Source organism: Sciurus vulgaris (assembly GCF_902686455.1).
Source record: "Sciurus vulgaris genome assembly, chromosome: 3".
Classification (NCBI taxonomy): domain Eukaryota; kingdom Metazoa; phylum Chordata; class Mammalia; order Rodentia; family Sciuridae; genus Sciurus; species Sciurus vulgaris.
Window position 1 is genome coordinate 35,701,554 of NC_136463.1, and position 27,428 is coordinate 35,728,981.

Sequence of the window (27,428 nt, forward strand, 5' to 3'; positions counted from 1 at the left end):
GTTTCTCCTACCTCAGATACTGAAAGAAATAATAGATTCTTTTTCTATTTCTTGGGATATAGGTGAAGGAAGAGGAGGAAGATAATGATGATGATGATGATTTGGTTGTAGAGCATAAGCTGACCTGCTTTAAAATGTTGGCATATATAATTTTAAGGAGAAAAATCAACTCATATACCTACTGCCTGGAATCAAAAGTGATCAGTTTATCTTGTTTAAACATAAACATAACCACTATGCCATTATCACACCTAGAGTTGACAGTTTCCCCAGTTATTTCCTTTTTTTTCTTTAATCCTATTGGCTTCTTTAATAAGGTTTCAGTCACAGTCTATACATAGTTTGCTGTTTCTTTTATAGATAGCCTTGTTCAAATCTTCCCTTGGGGATTTATTGAAGAAACTGGTCCATCTGTCCTATAGAATTCCTCACATTTTCATTTTATCCCCATGGTGTCATTGACCCTGTTCATGATTCCTGTATTTCCAAAAACCAGTTGTTAGATTTAGGTGCTTGATTGGTTTAGATTAAACTCTTGGTATTATATGCTTTGATAAGGAGACCTAATGTGTAGGCATATTTTTTTCAGTGATCATTGATCAATGCCTATGTCATTATTTCTTAACCAAGGGCAATTTTTGGTGGGGGTACTGGGGATGGAACCCAGGGTACTCTACCCCTGAGCTACACTCCCTAGCTTTTTTATTTATTTTGAGACAGGGTCTTGATAAGTTACCAACATTGGCCTTGAACTTGAAGTTCTCCTACCTCAGCCTCCAGAGTCACTGGAATCACAGGCATGCACCACCATTCCCATGCTAGTGGCAATTTGGCTCTGTCTAGAAACACTTTATCACAACTTGAAGGAGGGGATGATAACTAATACACGGGGACCAGTATAGGACAGCCCCCTACAACAAAGATTTATCAGGCCCAAAATGCCAGTAGTGTTGAGGTTGAGAAAAATCTAGCCTAGTTCCATGATTTCATTAATGGTTTGCAAAATGGTCTTATTCTTTTACCTGTTTATTCTATATTAGCTGAAATTTTTCTTTTAATTTGTTGTTTTTAGATATACATGACAGTAGAGTATATTTTACATATTGTATATACATGGAGTACAACTCATTCCAATTAGGATCCAGTTCTTGTGGTCGTACATGATGTGGAATTACACTGGTCATGTATTTATATATTGAAATTTTTCAGCTAAGAGAGACTTGTCACTTGTTTGGTTACCCAAGGTGCAGTTCATACAGGAAAGGCAGAATTGATTCTTTCCCAGTTTTCAAAATAATGAATTAGTTCCCCAGTGTCTTCCAAACTTGACCAATGAATTAAAAAAAAAAAATTTAGTATCATAAATTCATGTACTTTAACACATTTGCATTTCATTCCATTATAGTTTATTGATGCTCATTTTTTCCTATTTTCAATTAACATGACCACATTATGTGCTGTTGTTCCAGAGAGCAAAACAAGGAAACTGATGTTCTGTGTGTATCTTGTACATTTTATTCCCTATACCTGTAGCCATTTCTCCAAGGAGTGCTTGTTCCTTCTACTGTAAAGTGGAGACACTGGGCTCTAAGAGTTCTCAATATTACTGGATTGATCATTGTTACTATGTCTTGATGTCTTTCTTTAAAAATGTATTTTGTGAATAAGGTCATTAATTTTCTTTTTTTAGCCCAAGAGTCTAATGAAATATATTTGGAAAGAGAGAATGAATTAAAGAAATACATCTGATGGTTAGCATGTAGGTGATACTATTCTTTCATAAGAAAATGTTCTCATGCAATGTAGACTATTATTTTTTTTGCTCCTTGAAAACTAAAGAAGTGAACGAGGCTGTGAAAAGAAACTTTATTATTTATTTATTTACTTTTGGTGGGCTAGAGATTGACTCCAGGGCCTGTAATATGCTATGCAAACACTCTACTATTAAACTCCATCCTCAGCCCCTAACTGGAGCATCTTACAGGTGTGGTATTACTCTTCTTAAATAGTTTTATAGGTTTATTACAAACCTGCAGTAGAGAGGTAAGCAAATTATCTGTCAATAGGGATTTAGGCAGTGAACTAGGCACAACTGAAGATTTCTGAGAGGGAAATATTGATATTCACATATTTAATAGGAATGGTAACTACATACTGAAATCTATTTTAATGCATATGTAGAATGTGAAGATGTAATTTGTTGATACTTTCCAACTGCATTTTCTCTTTACTCTGCCAAAAACTATTCTGATATTTTATTCCAGTCAACCCCTATGAAAAGAGCTTTATGTGGAGCTTACAACAAACACATTTGATTGACATATGTAATATATTGTTCATCATTTTCTAATTCTTTTGTTTTCATAAAGCAATCTGAAGAGGATGTGAGTCAGTTTGATTCAAAGTTTACACGTCAGACACCTGTTGACAGCCCAGATGACTCAACTCTCAGTGAAAGTGCCAACCAGGTCTTTCTGGTAAGTGAAAGAACTTCCATGTGGCCATGGGAAATTTAAGTAAAAGCTAGTTTGCTTATTTTGAAATTCATGTAGGTCACCTGGCTAACATTTTTTTTTTTTTTTTAGTTGATGGACATTTATTGATTGATTGATTGATTTATATGCGGTGCTGAGAATCAAACCCAGTGCCTCAAACATGCACACACTCTACCACTGAGCCACAATAACATTAACATTGGTACCTACAAAACTTATGTTCATAATCTAACACTCCATTTTAGCAGTTAAAATGTGACTGTGTGATTCTTTTCAGTGTGTGATTCCTTTTTCAGTTGAGCCACTGACTTAAAATGATGTTTGGCTTGGCATCCCAACCCAAAACCACCCAGCAAAAGCAATGGGAGAAAAGCTTTCAATTTTATTCCCAGAATTTTATTCCCAGCAGTAGATTGCTGGTACTCTTAACCTAAGTCTCTAGGGAATTCATAACATCATTTGTGAATATTTGACATCAAAATAGAGTGATTCATATGTGGTAATACTTAGTTTTCCATGTAGAAGTACTTAAATGTGCTATGCCCCCAACCACAACATCTGTTTACTTTACTTATTTATTTTTCCCAGTACTGAGAATTAAACCCAGGGGTACCTTTATCACTGAGCTACATCCTCAACCTTTTTTATTTTTTATTTTGAGACAGGGTCTCACTAAGTTGCTTAGACTGGCCTCAAATCCTCCTGTTTGAGCCTTCTGAGTTTCTGGGATTAGTTTTGGGCTACCGTGCCTGCCTTCCAAGATATCTCTGTCTCTCTCTGTCTCTCTCTGTCTCTCTGTCTGTCTTTTAATTAAGAGTATTATAGTTATACATAGTAGCTGAGCTTATCCCAACAAAATCCATACAAACATGGAATCTGACCCACTCCATTTTAGTCCCAGTTCCTCTCCACCTCCCCTACTCTCCACTCACTCCACTGATCCTCCTGTTGCTCATCCATTATCCATCCTTCCCAAGAACTCTTTAAAAATTAATTAAAAAATAGGGGCTGGAGATGTACTCAGTGGTACAGTACATGTTTAACATGTGTGAGGCTCTGGGTTCAATTTCCAGCACTGCCAGGGGGATAAAAAATTGATATCCCACCTACCTGAAGATTTTGCTTCTAGCAACTTCAGATCATCAAATATTTAAATTCTACTATATGAGCCCATCATAGAATTAAAAGAAATTCAAAGATAATTAAGATGCAGTGGTACTTCTTGGTAGTTAAACTTTGATATACTAGAACATATGGAGAAATGGCCTCTGAAGTCACAAAGCATATTAATTATAGAATTTTACCTTACTCTTCACCTAGAGCCTGTTAAGCCTACTGTAATGTATATGCTTACTTATTTACAATAATAAATTGGAGAAACGATAAGCCCGGAGACTGATTATTAAGAGATTGAACATTGACAGCAAGGATAGTGGCAGCTGGTAGCCTAATAGCAAGGTCCAAGACAGAATTAAAGCTAATAAAATTGCACTTTTGCCTGTTACAGTTGAGGGTTTTTGTAATGTTGATACTTGTTCATCAAAAAAAAAAAAAAAAAAAAAAAAATTTGCGGGACTGGGGATGCAGGAATATTGGAGTGCCTAGCATACATGAGGCCCCGTGGGTTTAATCCCCAATACCACAAGAAAAAAAAAATCTTTCTAATCATTGGTGTAAAACCAGAAAGATCACCTGTGCCAAGTCTGAAGATTCTAGTTTTACTGTGGTCTAATTAAGAGAAATTGTTTTGGGAGTGATAACCTTGGTTGCTTATATGCATGTGTCTGGAAACGCTGGGATTTTCTTAGCATTTCTTCGAGTTTGTTTAACATCTTAATGTGGAATGTATATTTTTCCTACCCCTAATAATAGGGTAGAATTTTGTTTGCTGGCATATCAGCTCAATAGAATTCTGCCTTCTTGAGGTCTATGCCTTAAAAAATGGCTAGAAAATTAACAGATGTGAAAATGATATCAAGGAAATGGGAGAGTATACGCATTGACAATTTTCCTTACTTTAAAAAACACACTTAGGGCTGGGAATATAGCTCAGTTGGTAGTAAGCACAAGGCCCTGGGTTCAATTCCCAGTACCAAAAAAAAACAAAAAAAAAAACAAAAAACACACACTTATATTTTTTGCAGGGCTAAGGATTGAATCCAGGGCCTTGTCCATGCTAGGCAAGCACTCTATCATTCAGCTGTACTCTTAGCCCAACATTGGTGATTTTAGTTGTGTCTCATTGTGTTCATCGTATCAGAGATTGAACACCCCTTTTATTGATGTATATGACAAAATGCCATTCTGTAGGTCACTATTAGAAATGTTTTTCAGGGTTTTACATACGTGGCTCCATCTGTACTTGAAAGTGTGAAAGAAAAGTTTTCCTTTGAACCAAAAATTCGATCACCACGAAGATTTATTGGCAGCCCACGAACACCTGTCAGGTATTTCAGACTGTTATTCTCAGGTTTCTTTTGTTTGTTTCCTTAAACTTAGAAGAGCATTGCTTAAGAAACTTATGTCAAGTTAAATAAATGAAAGTTTGTCATATTCTCTTTGGTTAATGTAATTATAGCATCTATATCATCTCAAATTGCACAGGACTAGTCTCACACACTAGTTTACGTTCCCTCCTGAAAGTAAGCTGCTATGCTGGCAAATACTCTCTTTATCCATTCGCTCAACAATTTATTGCGTACTAGGAGCTGAACTGCATGTTATATGTTTATGTAATACATATAACATGGAAATTGTCCCTGCCCTGATGGAGCTTAAAGTTTAATGGGATTCACAATAAACAAAGATCAAAATACATACAAAAATATGTAACTATAAGTAGTAATAAGTCCTTTATTTAAAAAAAAAAAAAAAACTGGGTACAGTGGCACATACCTGTAATCCCAATAACTTTCAAGGCTTGAGGCAGAGGATCACAAGTTCAAAGCCAGCCTCAGCAACTTGAGGAGACTGTGTCTCAAAGTTAAAAAAGGGGGTGGTGGTGGATGAGGATGTAGCTCAGTGGTAAAATGTCCCTGGGTTCAATCCTTGTACCTCCCCTACACCAAAAAAAAAAAAAAAAAAAAGACAGTAGCAAACAGAAGAGACAACAAGGAGACTGCTACTCATAGGAATAAGAGAATGACCTCCCTAGTGAAGTACCATCTAGGAATAAGGAGCAAGAGCCAGCTATGCAAAAATAGGAGGTTCAAAAATGTTGCAGGCAAAAGAACAGAAGTCAGTGTTCTGAAGTGTGGTGAGTGAGGAGGAAAATGGCAGAAATTTGGAGAAGTGTTTTATTTTTAAATGCATTGGGAAGCTGTTTGAAATGAGGGAGTAAAATGATTTCAAAAATAAGCACTGGGGATGTGGTTCAGTGGTAGAGTGCTTGCCTAGCCTGCATGAGATCCTGGGTTCGATCTTGAGCACTGCAAAACCAAACAAACAAAAACCTACCTGTTTATCACTCAGGGACTTAGAAGTCAGTTAGGACACTCCAGGAATTAGTCTAGGAAAAAGATGGTACAACCAAAATTTTTGCCTATATGCTAGTCCACACAAAAACAAACTAAGTGAAAAAAGTGTTATATTGTCCCCAACCCTTTAAATCTAAGGGAGATACTTCTTGTTGAGATGCTCCATGAGATAAATGAATGATAGCTCTTCCTTGTCTTAAAGCCCCGTCAAATTTTCTCCTGGGGATTTCTGGGGAAGAGGTGCTTCAGCCAGCACGGCAAATCCTCAGACGCCTGTGGAATACCCAATGGAAACAAGTGGAATAGAGCAGATGGATGTGACAATGAGTGGGGAAGCATCAGCACCACTTCCAATACGACAGCCGAACTCCGGGCCATACAAAAAACAAGCTTTCCCCATGATCTCCAAACGGCCAGAGCACCTGCGAATGAATCTATGACAGAGCAATGCTTTAATTTGAGGCAAAAAAAAAAAAAAAAAAAAAAGCAGGGGCAAGGGGATGTGTGAGCATCCTGCAAGATGAAACAAGAAGAATAAAAATGACAGTCTCAAAGAGTCAGTGTCATTACCTGGAACACTTTGGACAGAGGAAAAAAAAACATGGATTTTTAAAAATCAATCAATGGTGCAAAAAAAAAAAAAAAAAAAAACTTGAGCAAAATAGTATTTCAGAACTCTTAGGCACATCAATTAATTGGTTCCTAGCAACATCTTCTCAACCTTATCAAGGATTTTCACGTTGATGGCTGGAAACTGGCAGTATTAAGGATAGGATGTTGCTTCTGAATCACTTGTCAAATTCTGATTGTGTCGGAGAAGGGTTTTCCTTTCATTAGGCAAAGTATGAAATTGCCTATAATACTTGCAACTAAGGACAAATTAGCATGCAAGCTTGGTCAAACTTTTTCCAGCAACATGGAATCAAAGACAACTTATCAATTGATGTTTTACGTGCAAACAACCTGAATCTTTTTTTTATATAAATATATATTTTTCAAATAGATTTTTGATTCAGCTCATTATGGAAAACATCCCAAACTTTAAAATGCAAAATTATTGGTGGTGTGAAGAAAGCCAGACAGCTTCTGTTTCTTCTCTTGATGAAATAATAAAATGCAAATGAATCATTGTTAACCACAGCTGTGGCTCGTTTGAGGGCTTGGGGTGGACCTGGGGTTTATTTTTAGTAACCCAGCTGCAATACCTGTCTGTAATACTAGGAAAACAACAGCAACAATCTATTTAATCATTTCTACTTGCAGTACTGCTATGTGCTAAGCTTAACTGGAAGCCTTGGAATGGGCATAAGTTGTATGTCCTACATTTCATCCTTGTACTGGGCCTGCATTGCACTGGAAAAAAATCACCACCTATTCTTATACCAGTATTTGGTTCAAGACACCAAATATGTTCAGCCTGTGGCTGAGGAAGGATGGAAGAGAGTCAGGATAAAATGCATACTGAGGGCAGCAAAATGGGGGAGATAGGAATATCCAGGGGAAGAGGGTGTTGCCACGGTCCACTCTCTGTCTAATCTCTTTATGGCAAATTGGTAAAATTTAAGTTTTACTTTGTTTTACTGTTTTTGCTGTCTACCTTCTTTAACATTTTTTTCCTAAACAGTTTTTAAAAGGAAAAAGGTCTTAATTTTTTTCTCCTATACTGGGGCTACCTTTTTTGATTGTAAAAATACTTGATGGCCTTTTGATGAATGTCTTCCACAGTGAATAAGAAAACTTAGTGGCTTAATTTAGGGAACATGTTAACAGGACACTGTTTTTGAAATTGTAACAAAATCTACATAAGTGATTTACAGGTACAAAGAATAAATAAAGGTGACTTTACCTTTCTTAAATACTTCCTGCCTTAAAGAGAGCATTTCCATGACTTTAGCTGGTCAAAGGGTTTAATATCTGCAGAGCTTTATAAAAATATATTTCAGCACATACTGGTATAAGTAGATGATCATGCAGTTGAGTCTTATCACTTCTTTTTTTCAATTTTTGTCTTTTATAATGTCTTCATTCTGAGTGTCAAAGTCAATTTGTAATAGTTTGCAACCCTAGGATGTTTTTAAATAGATGCTGCTTGCTATGTTCTCCAAACCTTTTTGAGCCATAGGATCCAAGCCATAAAATTCTTTATGCATGTTGAATTCAGTCAGAAAAGAGAAAAACTTTGCTTATTTAAAAAGCAATTCAAGTGAGATGTGATGATAGTAAGCAAAAGAACCATGAAAAATGATTGGAAATATACCTTTCAATTGTGGCAATAATGAAAGAACTGATAAAAGTTCATCTTTGGACAGAAAACCATTAAAAAAAAAAAAACAAAAAACAGAAAAATCCCTCTTACCCCCAGCCCCTTATTGCAGCAGCCTCCTGAGAATTTTATAATTGTACCTGGTAAAATAGAAGCTAAATGTGATTAAGGGCAGAAATTGTAATTAAAAAGTGCAGATCTTTGTTCTCTGACAATTGTGATGTCTGGGGAAAAAAAAATCCAAAAAGCTATGGTGATATGTATCGGCATTATTTCAGACTGTAAATGGCTTGTGCTACCCTGATAACTTGTTTTCAAATGTGTTTACTAACTGTAGTGTTGACTGCCTGACCAAATTCCAGTGAAACTTTTACACCAAAATATTCCTCCTCAGTCCTATCTGCTAGTAACGTGCACTGTGATTGGCTGGCTATAACCACCCTGTAGTTAATATGTTTTCATAATTAGTACTGCCAGCAATAGTGGCAAACACTGCAACTTTTTTGCATAAAAAGCATTAATTGCACACTTACCATCCACACAGATATTTAGTTTTTCTAACTTAACATTCATTAAGTAAAATTAATTTCCCATGCTGTGTCAAGTTTATTGAGAAATTGTTTCATAAATGGATACCCCTACTATGACTGTGAAAACATGTCAAGTGTCACATTAGTGCCACAGACAGAAAGCACACACCTATGCAATATGGCTTACCCTATATTTATTTGTAAAAATTTAAGCATAGTTTAAAATATATGATGTCAATATTACTAGTCTTGAGTTTCTAAGAGGGTTCTTTATGGTTATTCCAGGTAAGTGTATAAAAGTGATTAAGTGCTTTTCTTTCATCACTTGATTATTTTCTTTAAAATCAGCTATTACAGGATATTTTTTTATTTTATACATGCAGTTTTTTAATTAAAATGTAATCACTGAACTGAAGTTTACTAATTTGATTTTATAAGGTTTGTAGCATTACAGAATAACTAAACTGGGATTTATAAACCAGCTGTGATTAACAATGTAAAGTATTAATTATTGAACTTGAATCAGATATTTAGGAAAATTATGTTATTTATTTCTTTTTCCCCTTTATGGTCTTAAATAATTTGAATCTTTCAAGGATTTTTCCATATTGTTTTTCAAGATAGAAGATAATTTGAGGTGGGGGAGAAGGATGCATGTATGAGACTACATAAATTCAACATTCTTTCCTATAGGTAATAAATGATTATAAACAAGATGCATCTTAGATAGTATTAATATCCTAAGCCTTGGATTTCATATTTAATATAGGACCTTACTTTTCTGAATATTCAGCTAGTCATATGGTTCCTAGCTTACAAGGGCTTGATCTAAGATTATTCCCATGAGAAATGTTGAATTTATGAAGAATGGATTTTGAAACTTTGAAAATGGTTAACTTCTCAAATAAAAATATCAATATCCAAACATCTGCCTTTTTTCATAGGAGTAGACACTAGCAAGCTGGACAAAACTATCATAAAAGTATTTGTCACCACATGACCTGTGGTTCTGTTGCTGATTAATACAGTACTTTTCTTGTGTGATTCTTAACACTACAGCACAAGTATTATCTCAGTTGATGATCTGAAGTAACATCTAAAAGATGGGTTCATCTGTTTGTGTTTGCTCTTTAAATTATTATGTTTCTACTATCCCAAGTTGGCTTTGCATCTATTAAATAAATTCTTCAGCTGCCTTATTAGGAGTGCTATGAGGGTAATACCTTTTCTGCTTTTCATCTTGTATTTAGTTTACTGTATTAAGATATTTGGTTTCAGATTGAATGAATGTAAATAGAAATTAAATGCAAATTTGAATGAACATAAAATAGAAGTGACTTTTTTTATTACCTTAACAGAGGAAGAAATAACTGTGTAACATATCAGGTATATAGTTTTTTCTCATTAACAAGTCAGATGTATTCATGTTCTCATATTTAATAAACTATTAATGTATGTAAGGAATAACAGTTGTAAAAACTGTTTCTGCTGAGAATTGAAGCTGTTTAAATATGTAACAAGTTTTAATAGTGATTTTATATATTGGATGTTATATATCTTTTATTTCCAAGTTATATCAAATAGTAGAACTTGAATTGTTTTTTTATAAAAGTTCATGCAACAAGTTATGTGGAAGCTATCTTCAAACAAAGCACTAGGAATACCTCCTTATGCTAACAGTCAACAATTTGTTTAGCCATACTTTTTAGCTACTTTGTTTATTTATTGAGGCAGAGTCTGCATATGTTGCCTGTGCTGGTCTCCAGCTCACAATCCTCCTGCCTTAGCTACCTCAGTAGCTGGAATTACTGTTATGTGCCACTGCACCCAGCTTCTCGGCAACATTTGATTGATTGTTCTTTTGCAGTGCTGGGGATCAAGCCCAGAGCCTGCTGCATGCTAGGCAAGCACTCTACTACTGAGCCACATCCCCAGCCCAACTCAGCTACATTTGATAGTTTGATGTGCACAAACCTGTTTTTTCATTTTTCCTTGCTAGAGATTGAACCCAGGGTCTTAGACAATGCTAGGCATGCACTCTACCACTGCTCTGCATCTCCATCCCCACAAATCTGTTTTAATTGTCTCACCTGTAGTGTAAAATGGCCGTTTTGTACAAACCACTTCTCTTCTGTGAGCATTCATATCACACTTGCCAAGGTAATACCTCTACAGAAGTTTTCACCGACGTTGCCTTTCTATAAAATATGGTAGCGTCTCAGTGCTGGTACAATAATCTGTTAGAGATTGTTATCTGAATTCACAGAGTAACGATTTTTGGAGCTCTGTTCCCTTAGGCTCTGAGGTGAAGGACTAGAAAGTAGTGAAATGCTTCTATTTCATCATCAGTCTTAGTAGATGGCATAGCTCTCCTATTACATTTTCCCAGTTCTCAGTTCATTGTGGTAAAACCTCACCACTGTCGACCACGAATCTCCATTGTTATTTAGTCAGTACAAAGTAGTTTGAATAACCATTAAATAGTATTGTCTCGTGTTCTGAACTAGATGTCATTTCAGCTGTTTTTCACAGCCAAATTTCAATTCTAAATTGCTTTCCTCACCTATTCCCTGCTGTATACCTAAATAATACAACTGAGCTTCACCACAAAGCCAGGAAGGTGATTTCAGGCCAAATAAGCTTGCTTAAATATTTATGGTGATTCTCAAAGTAGAAAAGGCAATTAAACATATTGTAACTGAATAGATAGAAAATAGTTATTCTTATAACCTGGCAGTGTTTACCTAGGGGAAAAGTTGCCTTTGTAAGTTTGGGTAATTCTCCAAGCATAAGTGATTATAGTCACTTGGCCACTATCATATTAATACATGTTTTGGTTTAGGCTTTTTCTTATCAATACTACAATGTGTTTTCTGCTTTCTCCTGACCTTTTCCTTCCCACCATCTTTTCCTTGTGTACAAACTGATAGAAAGTAATAAAGAAATAGGCAGAAGCCTTGTATTCTAAATGTACATATAACCAGTAAGCAGCCCTTTAGGGTTTTGTTAAAGGTTTCATATTCCTCCTTAAAGGTATCAAGGGGAGAGATAAAGTACCTTACTTTCTTTTCCATGACCCTGAACAAATTACCTAGAGGCAAACATATCACACTATCCAAAGCTATAACCACTCCTGAGTGCAAGCTTTTTCCCCCCCAGCTTAATGCTGGGTATTGAATCCAGCAGAAGCTTTCACATGCCAGGCAGGTACTCTACTACTGAGCTACACCCTGAGCCCCTACATGAATTATTTTAAGTTACTTCAAGATACTTAATAGCACTGTACAAAAAGTAAGACTGTGAACATTAAAGCTGATGGTAGGAAGCATGTATGAGGTCCACAAACAATGAATTCAAATAATTTATTCTTGCTGATTACTCATCATACCATAGAGAATAATACAATATTAAAATATATCATCCTCAGTAAATTAATCTTCACCTAGAAAATGTAACTTTTAATAGGTAAAATATAGCATTTAGAAATTGAATTGAAAAATACAAATTTTATGAAAAATTTAAGCATTTTTACAATGGGAATTATAAAAGTCAATGCTGAAGAAAATTATTTCATATAATATGTATCTTAAAATATTGTGAAAAATATCCTTTAATGTCATGAAAGAATACCTGAATTTTTTTTTTTTTTTTTTTTTTTTCTTTTTGGGGTAGGGAATGAATCCAGGACCTTACGTGTGTTGGACCAGCACTCTACCACTGGGCTATATCCCCAGCCCACCTGCACTCCTTTAAAACTACTAGTTGTAGTTTTTAATTTCTGTTTTGGTAACATCAACAAGAGAACACATTTATAATTTAACACTGCAATTATCTGCCAAATAATTAGGATAGAACAAATGTTGTATATTCCTTAGGTTGAATATTATATACTTTTTAAAACACAGGGTTTTTTCATTTGATCTTGTAAACTGGACTACACATGTAAATTAAACCCACTTGGAAACATTTTTCTTCCAGCCCTGAAAATCCATTCAAATGCCTTTATCCATAGTCACCTGTAACCAAAGGAAATTAGTGTTTGTGGCCTTAATAGTTTGTACAACTTAATATATTTGAAGGTGTGATGAAGTGGCTCCATCATTCCATTTATTTACACGGTCTGAAATCACAGTTCTGCAAAGTGGACATGTTTTCTCTCTGTTGAACCATAAGGTAATGCACTCTTCACAAAATATATGCTGTAATGGAATTAAGAATTAGATTTTATATTGGCAAACATTTTACATTCATCATTGTAGAGAAGCCTATTCTTTAGAGCTGAAAGAGATTTTGGAGACACTAATTGCCACATTTTACAAATGAGAAAATGGAGAAGTACTACTCATTCAAGAAGACTATGGTTTTAGTGGTAGAGCCACTAGTATTCTTCTGACTTTACTATCCATTTAGCCTTTTTTTAATAAAATGTGGCTATCCCTAGGTGATATCTTTAAGACTGGTAATTATAGTGACTTAAAAGCTTAATAAATCTTTTGAGTTACCAGTAATTTCCGTAAAGTCTAAGAAAAAGCACTTATACACTTCCAAAACATTTGGAAGTTGGTACTATTTTAAATACTAGTATCCAATTTTAAAAACAGCCTTTTTTCTAATCACTTTGGAATCCAATCTGCCCCAATTGAATTCTCTACCCCTTCATATATACTCCTGCACAAAAATCATCAGAACATAAAGGACAAGATTTAGCCAATCTACCAAACTGCTAATCATAAATAAATTACTAGTATGTACTCTGAATGCTACCTTCCGCTAAACAGTGCAATTTTTTTTTGCCATTCAACAAACATAAATATGACTTGTAATTCATAGAAAAGTACTATGTTCGTTTGCTTAAAAATATAATTACCTGACAGATAAGAAGAATTGGCTTCTGAAATTCAGCTTGACATATTGAACAAATATCATCCACATCTGAACACTGTCTCTTGCTGGCAGCCACGCCGTAACTCTATGAAGGTAAATTCTGTTTTCAGTTACAAATTTCTTTTCCTGTTTCTCGAACACAGGTGATGCTGTACTTCTCAAATCTCCCAGGAATCAGGCATTTCAAAACTTTCCCTTAGGATACATTTTACAGCTCAACCATATATGCAGAGCCACATCTTGACTACATGAAGGTGAAATCATTAAGTAGTAAATAATAGGATCGTGGAAGATTAAATCCACTGGATTCCCAAATGGTAATAGTGCTTCAGATTCAACACAAGTGGCTATAAAAAATTAAGCAATTTGAACTATAAATATTTATAAAAACCCATGTCAATGTATAATGTTACCCAGGACTGCCAAATTAAGCAATCTATCCAGTGCTTTGCTGGTTAAATGTAATTCATGAGGAGAGCTTACTTTAGAAGTATGTCTGGGGCTAGAGATGTAGTTCAGTGGTAGAGTGCTAGCCTAGCATACACAAGGTCCTTAGTTTAATTCTCAGTACAACACACATACACAGAATGATATTTGACTGCAGGTGTGGTGTGAGGCCCAGCGTGGAGTGGGAAAAAAAATCTGTGGTTCCACACTGGAGGTTCACTAGGCCCAGACACTGGAATGTGACTCAGGAATCCATTTTTTTCAAAGGTCCTCAAGGTAAGTTCAACATGAAGGGTTCTTGCCACTAAACTAAAAATAATTTTTAATTACCCCTAATTATCACAAAGAGCATTTAGTACTTTGAAAGTATAAACCAAATTTTACAAAGAAAATAACTGCAAAATGTCACTGGGATAGGATAACTGTCAAAACTAACTGAATGAACAATAGTGTAATTCTTTGAATATCCCTTTATTCTAATGTCCTAAAAAGCTTCTGATCCCTTTAATATCTTAAGTCCTTCACCAAATTCAGCAAAACTTAGTCATGAACTAGATGTGACAACTAAGACTCCTTAGCAAAATTTGGAAGAATCAAAATGTTACAAATGAGATCAGCTTTCTGTAAAAATCATGGGGAAAAGGATGGCTAAGAATACCTAAGTGTAGTCATGGGAAGTTAGGTAAAGAATGACTTAACACATCTGCAGCTATGATCTAAACTTCTTGTACATAAATGTCTAGGGCCAACAAAATACAAAGGATAAAAATACGAAAAATTAAGGGCTTTTTTGAAACTGGTGATGCTAAGGATTTCATAAGTAAGTCAGGACAGTGTTAGATGATCTTAGTGCCAATTTCCCTTCAGTAAAGGAGTCCATTACAAATATTTACGTTGATAAGCTTTTAAAACATCACTTTTATCTGGCATTTTGGAGACTCTTTTTAGATGAAGACTACCATTTCCATGGTAAAGTTAAAGAACATATATATACATGTTCAGAATATGGGGGAGACGAGTAAAAGTATCAATGACTGATTCCATGTACTTCCTTTGTCTCACAGAGAAGAATCTCAAGTGTTTGTTGGATTTTGTGATGCTGGGTCTGGATCCCAAGGCTTCACAATGGTAGGCAAGCATTTTACCACTAAGCTACATCCTTAACCCACAGGGGATTTTCTTAAGGGTATTTCAGCACAAACCTTACCAGATCAATTGTGTTAAAATGGCTGATTCTCAAATAATCAACTGTATTAATTAAACTCAATATATTGTATCTTCTCCAAAAGAAAAGTGTGCATAAGATGTAGCAAAACTTGTTTCCATATTGCTGACTCTTAGAGGAAAGGTACCCTGGCAGATAGTCTAAATAATTTTTTAGACAATCCTTTTTTTTTTTTTTTTTTTTTTTTTTTAAATACTGTGGATTGAACTCAGGGGCACTTTACACCTTTTTATTTTTTATTTTGAGACAGGGTCTTACTAAGTTGCTAAGTTTCAAATTTGCCATCCTCCTGTCTCAGCCTCCTGAGTTGCTGGGATTACATGTAAGCAACATTATGCATGGCTCCTTTTTACTTTTAACAGTTCATTATTAGGTTGGCATTCTTGTAAGTCAGTCCCATTAACTGTTTAAGGACCTAATTGACTTTAGAGCTGAAGATCAAGCCTTGAAAGTTGGTGACCACTCCTAGGTATTGGGAATCTTTGAGGCTACTAAATATAAATTACCCTTCTGTATAATAACCTTTCTCTATAATCTGTAACATCAACAGAATCACATAATAATCAAGTTTATAATTGACACTGAAGTCTCAATCATTAAATTCCATGCTGAAAATTATTTGTACATATAGAACAGAGTAATGGGGACATGATTTTGGGTAATGAACTTTCCTTAAATATATAATAAATTACAGTAGAAATATTCTCTTAGAAGCTACTGAATGGGGAGTTAATGGAAATACCTGAACCCACCATTTGTGTCAAAAGGAAAAGGAAAAAAAGTTCATGCAAAGATTTTTAAAGAAGTGATTATAATCCTCAGAAACATCCAGTGATTTGAAAGGCAAAAAGACACTGCAATGATTAACAGGTGGCCTTCAATGTACAATTTAAGAAACTGAACACAGAACTAAAACTCCTAAATCATTATAGCCCCAAGTGCCAGAGTACTAACAAATAATCTTAAAAAGTTCATCTCATGAAATTCATACACATAATACTGCTAAACTAAATTTTTTTATAATGAAAGGTTTTAAAAAAAAGTGTTTTTCCTAAACTAAAAGAAAGTACTTACTGGTCGTGTAAAAAATATTCGCAAAACCTGCCTGAAAGTTTTCAGATGTCCAAAGAAGTCCAAAAGCTGAAACAGGAAATAAGAGATAATTTTTTAAAATTCAAGTTTCCTATCTGCCAAACCCAAAGATGAAAGCTGAAATCTTATAATGCTATTCAATTCCCATATTTCCCTAATGCTCACTGCATTCAGAGATAATCATTTATTCTAAATATATTTCAAGTCTAACTAATGAATAGTTTATTATAGAGTTGAGCCAACAAGAAGTACATTTAAAAACTTAGAGTTACAATTTGTTCAAGACAAACCTGTCAAAGACAAAGCAACATCTGATTCATATCTTAACATTTTTATTTTAAAGTCTCATAAAGTGATTATCAATTTGAAATGATCAGGCTGAAAGGAAGCAGGACAAGATACTCTACTAGTTTGAGAATTATGTGTACAACAAACATTGCTGTTGAGGATGGGTATGTTCTTTTCTACTTGTTTATCCCCCCCTTAGATAATTCATGTTATGTGAAATTCCACTCCTCCTACCCAAAATAAAAACTGAGAACTACTGGATTTCCATTTCTTTCTCTCTCTTTGAGACAGGGTCTCACTATGTTACTCAGGCTGGCCTCAACCTCAGAATCCTCCTGTCTCAGCCTCCCAAGTAGCTAAGATTATAGCTGCTATGTCACCACAAACTGATAAAGAATTTGCAGTTACTTCAAACTACTGATATGAAGATAAACCTTAAGACAGTTAAGAAGAAAAGTAGTATGTAAAATCAATAATTACATGAATCATTATGTAATGGCAAGATTATAATGTTACTTACTTTTAGTATGAGGTAGAGTAAAGCCAGCAATATCCCAAGACTCCATCTAGTTGCATTACCGAATTCCCCATAGCTTATAAGGTAACGAAACCAAACTGGTATGGGAACAAAAGTTCGGTAATACTGACACAGTTCTTCTAAAAGCATATACCAGTAACCCTAAAAAGAAAGGAGAAAGAAAATAAATACAGCTACCCAAGCCATTTAAATACATAGCACAAATACTTTGCATTGTACTGAAAACATCATGAGTATATGATGCAGTAATATAAGTAACTATGAAATTAGTCTTCATTATGTTTATGACTGATAATTTTAACCTGATTCTCCCACGTTACAGTCATTGCATGGTTTGCTTGCAAAGTATTTCTAAGAATGAAATAGAAAAAAGGTTTTGTGTGTACTATGGGTAAAAGTTACATGTTTTTGCTGATTATAAAAATTTGTTTCTATTGAGTATGGGAAGCCACTGAATAACTGCATATAGTCCAGTTATCAATTGATAATACCCTGGTGGAGAACAGAAGTACAAATTATTAGTTTCTCATATTTGATGTGGGGGGATTGATTTTTCAATTCTTCTGAAGCAAATGTAATTCTTTTTTGTTGTTCTTTTTAGTTATACATGACAGTAGAGTATATTTGACTTATTTATATAAACATCTCATTCTAATTAGGATCCCAGTCTTATGGTTGTACATGTTATGGTGATTCACTGTGGTGTATTCATGTATGTACATAGAAAAGTTATGTCAGAATCATTCCACTGTCTTTCCTATTCCTGTCCCCTCTCCCTTGCCTTCATTACCCTTTGTCTAACTACTGAACTTCTATTCTTCCCCTCCCTGAAGCAAATTCTGAAGTAATTCTGATTTTATCCAAATAGGTTAATATTTTGATTTAAGTCCCTGAACAAATGGTTGCCAAACCAAGATTATTTAACAAACTAAAACAATTACAAAATCTTTAAGCAAAGATTAAACAGCATTAATTTGTTGCCAACATCATTCCAGTAATGCATAAGTTAGTTTCTTACCTTTGATTTAAAAGGCATGATGAAAGGAGGCACCAATAAAACAAGGCATTTTAAACCCATGAAGAGGAATTTCAGAACGAAGTCTGTAATTCCAACAATCCAAAGTACTTCCCAGAAGCTCAAGTGATCCAGTGTAGGATTTAAGAAAATTAAGCTACCAAGAGAAAACCATCAAAATTTACCAGAGCAATGCACAAAGGTAAAATATTGAAAGGGGTTTTAAATTTGCTATAAATATTTTAATTTGATATGTAGAAATGAATTTGGCAAGATAATATCAGGGTTCAGATTGATGGAATGAAGGGTCATTTTATTTATTTTAAAGGAACTTTTTCCTTTTAAAGGATATAGAAAAAGGTCTTCCTGGCTTATTATGGTTGACACCTTTCTAGCCTATAAACTAAAAAACCTGAATACTAGACATCTGCCATTATCTTTTTTTTTTTAATATTTTTAGTTATAGATGGACAAAATAACCTTTATTTTATTTTTATGTGGTGCTGAGGATTGAACCCAGTGCCTCACACATGCTGGGCAAGTGCTCTACCACTGAGCCACAACCCCAGCCCTGCCATTATCTTCTTAACCACTTCCAATCAGGATTCCATCTCCTCTTTTCCACTGAATTAATTTTGTCCTTTATATCACTAGATCTAAAGATAACTTCTCTTTCCATTTACTCATCCTAAATTACTATCTCTCTAGATTTTTTTTTCCTCTATAGTGCTGGGAATTGAACCCAGGACCTTACACATGATAGACAATGAGCTGTACCCCTAGCTTGTTCTTTCTAAATCTCTAACTTTTTTCTGTCCTGGTTGTTCTTGTTTGTCACCAATGATTTCTTAGTCTCCTTTGCTGCTGCTACTCTGATTGTGGTCTTGTCTAAGAGTAGGCACTCTTTGTATTTTCTTTGTATTACTACATGCATAGTTATTTGTATTACCTAGGTTAGTTCTGTTCAGTCCTGTGGTTTTAAAATATGAGCCATATATAAATGCTGATTACACCAGCATTTATAGCTCTAACCTTTACCCTAAGCTCATGACATATCTAGAACTGCTTTCTTAACAATTCTTCTTGACCTCTCATGCTTAACATGTTCAAAACAAAATTACTGATTTTTTCTCAAATCCAGTTCCTTCCCAACTCAATAAAATGACACCACCATCCAGCCAGTTGCTCAGACTGAAAACCCATTCTTGCCTTTCCCACCTATTCAACCACAAAATCCAATTCATCTGAATGTACTGGCTGTACCTCTAAACTATATCCCATGTTTGTCCATAATTATTTTCTGATTAAAGCTGAAAATTCAGAAAACCTGTTACCTACTGTCTTTTAATGAATCTTTGCCTTATTTCTAGAAACTGAAAAAGACCAACAATAACCACCTACTGGTACTTAATAAGTACTGATTAAACAAAAATGCACTTATCAAAAAAATTAAATATTTATTGAGCACCTGCTATGTGCCAAGGAACTGAGGATACAAGTCTGAATAAGTCACTCAAAGCTCGCAATCATGAAAGAAGACAGGTAAAAGCTGAATTACAATAAGTATTATGTGCAAGTAAGATACATGCAAAGAGCTATGAAATATATGATTACAAAAAAAAAAAGGTATACTAGGACTAATTACCTGTAATAAAGTGACTGAGAATGAAAGGTATAATACAAAAGAACAGATGATCCTGCTAAGAATACCAATAACCAAGCACATTGAATCTTTGAGGATCTTTCCTGAAAAGTAAATAATTTTATAATTTATTACTTTGAATTATGCCAGAATTTCAAATATCATTAAACTTTAATGTTTTTTTTAACATGAACTTTCTAGATTAGCCTTAAAATATAAAGTATCTTAAAGTATATATCACATTGTTTTATTTATCTTTAGTGAACAAAACTTGAAACAAATTATAAAAATATAATTTCTTCACAATATGAAAAATAAGATCAATGTTTCAAAGAAGCAGAATCATCTACAAGCTAACATAAAGGACCTACCCAAACTAATCTTTACCTCTTCGGCTCCCTTTTTTGTGCATCTTCCACAAAACAATTTCAAAAATGCATTTTAAGTAAATCAGGGTTCATATATATTCAATAATTTATTTTTAATGTAAGGTAAAGTTTTAATTACAAGTTTAATTAAAAGTTTTATAGGTTGGGCCTCCTAATCTGTTAGCAATCCAAGTGCTCTAAAATCCAAAACTTTTTCACACCAACATGAAGGCCCAAGTGGAAAATTCTACACCTGACCTTGTTACAATTAAAACACGGACACACTAAAAATACTCTATGAATTTACCTTTGGGCTATGAGTTGTATATAAAGCAGAAATGAGTTCTGTGTTTAAACTGGAATTCCATCCCCAAGATATCTCATTATGTATGTACAAATATTCCAAAATCCCCCCAAATCTCAAACAGTACTGGTCCCAAGCATTTTGGGATATAGGATACTCAATCTGTACTAGTTTAAAATCACGAATTAAAGTTTTTTAGTTTGACAAGTTCTATAAATTTCCAGGGCAGAATGCATGATATCTCCCTTAAAGTAGGCTTATGGTGAAATTTCATAAACTCTTCCTATTTTTCCCCGTGATTTTTATGACTAGAACTCTTACATTATAGACAAACTTCAAGTTAAATTTTCTTTAAATAAGAGCTAAACAGTTCAATATCCATTTAGTCAATGCTATATTTTATTAAGTTATTTTAAGTCTTATAGTGCATCAGTTGAAATTTTTAATGAGATTATGTTTAAATTAGCTCACATAATGTAAAGGCACTAACCAAACCAGATCAAATAGTGTGGTCTAAGCCTTTTAATCCTTTGTCTACCCCCCTGCCCCATCTCCTGGGGCTACTTACCATGGAGCTATATCCTCAGCACTTTTTATTTATTATTCTGAGACAGGGTCTTGCTAAATTGCTGAGGCTGGTCTCAGACTTGTGAACCTCCTGCCTCAGAACCCCCTACTTGCTGGGATTACAGGCATGCATCCTTATGCCTGGCCTACTTTTTCTTTATTAGGAACCAAATATACAAAGAGAATAAGGTGAAGCAATTCATTATCAGGACAGATAATTTATTCCAGATTATTCAGGTAACAATATTAAATATATCAAGGATTAACATATCCTATTTCCTACTTCTCTTAAAAGCTAATTCTATTTCTCACAAAATTATTTCTCTATAATTCTACAGAGAAACAGTTAATAATTTTAGTTGCTTGTTATACTTACTCTTAGAAAAACCTGATTTACAATGCTTTTGTTTGCATACATAAAAGTTGTTAGCAGCCCAATTCCAAGAGAAATGCCTGTTAGAAAATAAGTTCTAGTTAATTGAAAGAAAAAAAAGAGGATATTATAAGCTAATAATATGAATTAAAAGAAAACATACAATTTTAAAAGCCAACAGGAAAATAAGTAACAAGTACATAGGTAAAAGTAGATTTCCAATAAAGAAAATTAACTGAATTTAGCAATTAAGCAAATCATTGTTTTATTATCCCCTACCTGTTATATGCTGCATAACAAGTTTGACACCCAGAATCAAAATATATGGAAGACTTTTCTGCAGCCACTTGAAAAGATAGCGGAATTCTGAGAAGGAGCTACTTCCATGTTCCCCAGACTCTGTGGTAGTATCCTCAGGCTGCCTTGCTTCACTGTGGGAGTGACTCCGGAAACGACTATGTGCACACCCATGGGTACAGCTATGGACACTTGACCTTATATTTCTGGAGCTTGGATTTTCAGCATATTCTTTAGGTATGGGGTTAATCTGGATATGAACATCTCCAGAATGAAGACAAGAACCTTCTCCTGTCAGTCTTGTATGGGTACACTGGGAGGCTGAGACATCCTCACCACTTGCAGTTCCTGGAGGACTGTGTAGCTGGTTACGGTTGGTTTGCATGGCCCTTAGATACTTTTTCTCTAATCCAGATTTCTTTGCTTCAAGGCTCTGTCTCCTAAAAATAAATAAATAAATAATCAAAGAGCAGAAAATATTCCAAGTGAACAGTTAAATACAAGTAAGTACACAGCTCATTAGACGTTCTTTATTCACTTTATAAAAGAATTACTGGGGGCTGGGGAGATAGCTCAGCTGGTAGAGTGCTTGCCTTGCAAGCACAAGGCCCTGAGTTCGATCCCCAGTACTGCAAAAGAAAAAAAGGAATCACTGGTAGTCACAACAGATGAATTTTCAGGTTATCTTACTTATTGCTAAATTCATCAATGCCAAGAATGTGCTTCCGTGCTGGGGTTTAGCTCAGTGGTAGAGCACTTGACCCAAACATCAGAGGCACTAGGTTCTATCCTCAGCACCACATAAAAATAAAGGTATTGTGTCCATATACAACTAAAAAATATTTAAAATAGACAATCTGCTTAAAAAATTATTTCAGGAAACATTTACTCCAAAAAAAGATGACCTTCACATGCCTCCACTTCTCCAATGCCAGAAGACACTGGCAAAATAGACATGATGTTAATATATATCAGATGTTAATATAATACTAGTACTTATATTGAATAGTTTGGCAAATTCACTCAGCACCCAACTGGAGCAGTTTCATCTGAATAGATTCTACATCAAACAAGTTTCACAAGGAAGAGTGATTTCAGTATTTTTTAATACTTGGAAATGCTAGGAAGAAAGAAAAAAACTCCATTAAACCTCAATACTAACATTTCACTTAGGTGAACTATAAATTTCCTTTTATGCTGAAAGAGCTTCCCCAAAGCAAATAAGGTTTCCAATAACTAATGGTGCTACCAGGAATATTATGTCTCCTCCCAAAAGAATGTTACCTAAATATCTTCAAAATTGGGATAAGTTGGGGATTCACCATGTAATTGCTAGGTGACACTTCAGTCTGAATGAAGATAGTCACAGTCTATGGAATAAAAATGCCACCATCCGTGGTGTGTGTGTTGCGGGAAGTGGGGCGGGGTATCAGAAATGACGTTGGCAGGGAGGTTCCTAAAGGACCCAGCACGGGTCTCCTAGCAGCTGGATGTCGGAATCGGAATGCCAGCTGACAAAACGCAGAGCCTATCCCAGACTGCCTGCTTTTCCCGTTTCTCTTAAGAGGAAGCGAGAGTTAACCTCAGAGCATGCTCCATGTCACTCTAGCTCATGCCTCGGCTTGTACGCTGTGCAGTTACCCTGTGGCGGTTTGGGGTTTGATGCTTTTCGCCGAGGCTCCGACGCCACGTTGCGCTTTATTTCCTCAACTCTCTCAAGAGCGACTTTGGACAGAATGATTTGTGTGTTTTCTATAAATAAAATAAACCCCTCCCACTCCACGCACAGATAAAAGAGAGGAGAAAAAAGGAAGCAAAGTGAACATCAACTCTTCCGGAATCCCCGAGCACAGGTCTCCACCCACGTCCGAGCCTCCGGCGCCCCGGTTATTCTCCCCGGAGTCCCTCGCCGCCGCCGCCCGCCTCCCCCAGGCCTGACCTCTCAAGACCGGGAGCGGACGGAGGCCTCGGCAGCGACAGCAGGAACAGCAGCGCACGCCGCCCGCAGCCCTCCAGTCAGAGCCATCACGCTCAGACCCCACCGCCAGCAACTCGGCCTGGCTCGGCGGCGGCGCGCGCGCTCCCCGGACGTCCTCGGGCGCGCGGCCCGCCCCCGCCCGCGCAGCGCCGAGGGACGGGCGAGCGGCTGGGGCCTGCGCTTGGGGACGGCCCGCGGACACGTGCACTAAACAGTTCGTCTCCTCACGTCTTGCGTCTATGCCGCGTGTGTAGCCCGGCACATGCCTCCGGGGCTGGACGTTTTAAGGTTAAAAGCGTGTAGGCTCCAGGAGGCGGGGCCTGACGCTGGGGGGCTGTCCCAGCCTCGTCCCCGGAGTCCCGGGGCCCGCCCCTCCCGAGGCGTCTCGCCTGCCGCGACCCGAGCAAGGCAGCCACGTTGGCTGGGCTCGGCGCGTCTCCGGAAGAGCGGGGCTGGGCGGAGCGAGAGAGCCAGGGTTTCCGGGTTCGGGTTTCGCGAGCGTAACTCCTGACCCACTTGTGGCTGGCGCAGAAGTGGAACCGAACTGGGTTTTCTTTCAGGCCCTGCGGCAGCGGGCTCAGAGTGCTGGAGGGTTTGCCGGGGACCGAAGGAGTGTGGGGAGCGTTTCTGTCTTCCAGTAATTCTCTTAATCCACTCTGTTCTAGATGAAAAGGTTACTAAGGAGGAAAAAGTTTTAACAGGAAGAAAAACGTAGATCTAGTTTGTGGTTGTGAATATATTCCATACGTGTTCCCCACAACCGCCAGTATAGCCTTTCCATTCCGAACTGCTACTCCCTACCTTTTGTTTTTACCTGGTATTTCTATTTGCTTTTTATTTATTTGTTTATTTTTATTTTTACTTTTGGTCTGGAGATTGAACCCAGGGACACTTTATCCCTGAGCCACTTCCCCAGCCCTTTTTATTTATTTTGAGACAGGATCTCGCTAAATTGAGGAGGCTGGCCTCGAATTTGGGATCCTTTGAGCCGCTGGGATTACAGGACTGCACCACCACACCCGCCTTTCTAGAGATGATGTCAAATAGATAAAAGCCTTCCTATATTTCTTGAAATTAGGTATTCCTTGTGAGGTGGACTGAACTCACCAGGCCAGTCTTCTCGCTAGAGAAAAGAAATTCCCATACCCATACATGCTATCAGTTAAATGTCTAAGGAAAATGATGTTTTGTCTTATTGGTCAATACTTGCTTTAAAACCATTTACTTGCCAGAGTTGCTGTTGTGATTTTCTTAACCATAAAATTATTTATTATTTTCTCTCAGTACTATTGAATTCCCTGTTTAACCTCAATGATCTACTTTGAGGCTATGCTTAAATCAAATGAGTTCTATTACCAGATCATTTCCCGTGCGTAGAAAAGCACGTTTTTAAAAAAATCCAAAACCAGTGTGCGTTTTGCTGTCGATTAAGACATTAACTGGTGCTGCTGACTACCCCCCACCCCACGCCCGACCCTTTTTCTTAAGTCTCTCTAAGCTTCATTAAGCTTCTTGACAAATTAGATTTTTGGGTCAGTAAAGCTGAGGGCCAGGCTCTGAACTGAATTTTTTCAAGAAAATTTCTTTAAATATATATCCTACCATTCCTCCTACATGAATTTTTTTTATTTTGGGGATACTGGGGACTGAACTCAGGGGCACTGCCCAACTGAGCCACATCCTGTTTTGTATTTTATTTAGAGACAGGATCTCACCAAGTTGCTTAGTGCCTCACTTTTGCTGAGGCTGGCTTTGAACCCAAGATCTTCCTGCCTCAGCCTCCTGAGCTGTGGGATTACAGGCTTGCACCACTGGGCCTGGTGAATATTTTTATTTTTATCATATTATTTATTGCAGTACTGGGGATTGAACCCAGGATCTGGTGCATGCTAGGCAAGTACTCTACCACTGAGCTACATCCCCAACCCTGAATATTTTTATTTTAAACCTTAAAATGTATGAGAATTTAGGAAATGGGAAAAAAATTAATCTCTCCCAATCTAACCTCAGCCATAATGGAGAACCAGTATGCATTAGTACATTAACAATTTGTGAATATTCGGTATATTTGTAAGTTTAGCATATCTAATGTTTGATTTCTTATTTTAACATAACACATTAAAGGCATATCAGTGAATATTGGAACTTTATTAGTGCATTTGGTACTTCATTTCAGTAACAACTAAAAGGTAGTATTTGAAGAAGAGCTCTGAGTTTAGATTTGACTTAGTGACCCACAGTTATTTGGTAAATTTTCTTTCCATTGGCATTTGGAATGCTGGAATGGACATTTTAATTTTAATTGATTAATTTAAGAAGCACATGCTGCACACTGTCAAGAATTGTACTAAGCATGGGAGAAATAGATAATAAAAAAACATGTCTCTATCCCACAGTGAAATAAGTGGTTAGATAGATATGCAAACAAATAATTACAGTGTATTAAACACTATAATTATTAAAGATTACATGAAATGCAATGGAAGTAAAAGGTGGAAACCTATAACTTTGTCAGGCAAGAAATACTTCATTAAATTTATGGCATTTTAGAAAATACTTTGAAATTTGCCAGGACACAAGCAATGATGCTGTTTTGTTTTGTTTTGTTTTGTTTTTTGGTACTGGAGATTGAACCCAGAGACTCTTGACTATTAAGCCACATCCCTGGCTCTTTTATATATGTATATATAAATTTTTAATTTTGAGATGTGGTCTTACTAAGTTGCTAAGGTCCTAAGTTGCTGAGGCTGACCTTGAACTTGCTGTCCTCCTGCCTCAGCCTCCTGAGTCACTGGGATTACATGTGTGTGCCCCTGAACCCCCATTCTTGATAAGAAACAACATTAAGTGGAAAGTGATGGTATTGAACTACTATGGCTCACTGGACATGATGGCACATGCCTGTAACCCCAGATAGTCAGGAGACTGAGGTAGGAGGATTCCGAGTTCAAAGCCAGCTTCAGCAACTTAGCAAGGCCCTAAGCAACTTAGACCCTATCTCTAAATAAAATACAAAAAAGAGCTGGGGATGTGGTGAAGGACCTCTGGGTTCAGTCCCTGATACCAAAAAAAGAAAGAAAGAAATATCACGAAAATAATTTTTCAGTTTTGGAAAAGTGGGGGCTAGAAAATAAAAGATTTCAACAGCTTTATGGAGAAGTTTATTCTCTAGCTTATTCTAATGGCCAAAAGAAAGATATTGAGGGTTTTATTTATTATTTTTATTTATTTTTCTTACTGGGAATTGAACCTAGGGGTGCTTAACCACCAAGCCACATCCCCAGCCCTTTTTATTTTTTATTTTGAGTTGGGGTCTTGCAAAGTTGCTTAGTGCCTTGCTGAATTGCTAAGGCTGGCTTTGAACTTGTGATCCTCCTACCTTGGCTTTCCAAGTCACTGGGATTACAGGCATCTGTATCTGTGTCCAGCAGAGATATTGGGTTTTAAACAGGAGTTATCTGTGACCAGATTTGTTTTCCAGAAAATTCGGATGCTAGCAGAGTGTAACAATGCAAGCTAAAATAGACTTTTATAAGTAGTTCAGTTGGATAAGGTCTTAAACTTATCAGTCAAGTAGAATTCAAAAGGAAGAATGAGATTGGAGAAGTTAAAAGGAGAAAGAATCAATAGAATGGGGGATTATTGC

The 27,428-nt window shown here is 36.2% G+C and overlaps 2 protein-coding genes and 1 long non-coding RNA gene across 11 annotated transcripts in view; 2 read left to right on the forward strand and 1 right to left on the reverse strand.

Moving 5' to 3' along the window:
• Positions 1 to 12,590, forward strand: part of RPS6KB1 (ribosomal protein S6 kinase B1) — a 52,162-nt gene extending 39,572 nt beyond the window's left edge. For 3 of the 6 annotated variants that reach the window (XM_079131421.1, XM_079131424.1, XM_079131423.1), the window contains exons 13-15: positions 2,370 to 2,477; positions 4,830 to 4,942; positions 6,174 to 8,317. In XM_079131421.1, coding sequence (XP_078987547.1) covers positions 2,370 to 2,477; positions 4,830 to 4,942; positions 6,174 to 6,411 — 459 coding nt within the window. In that variant the 3' untranslated portion in view covers positions 6,412 to 8,317. Of the gene's footprint in view, positions 1 to 2,369; positions 2,478 to 4,829; positions 4,943 to 6,155; positions 8,318 to 12,436 lie in introns of those variants that run through there. The other 3 variants (XM_079131425.1, XM_079131426.1, XM_079131422.1) reach the window with 3 other exon arrangements.
• On the reverse strand, positions 12,112 to 24,105 carry RNFT1 (ring finger protein, transmembrane 1). Of its 3 annotated transcripts, none has more exons than XM_079131444.1 (9): positions 23,744 to 24,101; positions 21,787 to 22,244; positions 21,511 to 21,587; positions 19,899 to 19,999; positions 18,257 to 18,410; positions 17,221 to 17,379; positions 16,395 to 16,460; positions 13,632 to 13,733; positions 12,112 to 12,963 (listed from the first exon to the last, which is right to left on the reverse strand). In XM_079131444.1, the coding sequence occupies exons 2-9, from the start codon at positions 22,187 to 22,189 to the stop codon at positions 12,829 to 12,831; spliced, it is 1,197 nt and encodes a 398-aa protein (XP_078987570.1). In that variant the 5' UTR covers positions 22,190 to 22,244; positions 23,744 to 24,101; the 3' UTR covers positions 12,112 to 12,828. The 3 variants fall into 3 exon arrangements, with proteins under 3 accessions (XP_078987570.1, XP_078987571.1, XP_078987572.1); XM_079131445.1 differs by having other exon boundaries at positions 12,562 to 12,963; positions 16,426 to 16,460; positions 23,744 to 24,103; XM_079131446.1 differs by lacking the exon at positions 12,112 to 12,963 and having other exon boundaries at positions 13,727 to 13,995; positions 23,744 to 24,105.
• Positions 13,610 to 17,212, forward strand: LOC306656377. 2 transcript variants are annotated; one of them, XR_013762493.1, is made up of 3 exons: positions 13,610 to 13,741; positions 15,160 to 15,223; positions 16,756 to 17,212. It is a non-coding gene; the product is annotated as an uncharacterized lncRNA (long non-coding RNA). The 2 variants fall into 2 exon arrangements; XR_013762494.1 differs by lacking the exon at positions 13,610 to 13,741 and adding an exon at positions 14,003 to 14,371.
• Positions 24,106 to 27,428: the final 3,323 nt, after the last annotated feature.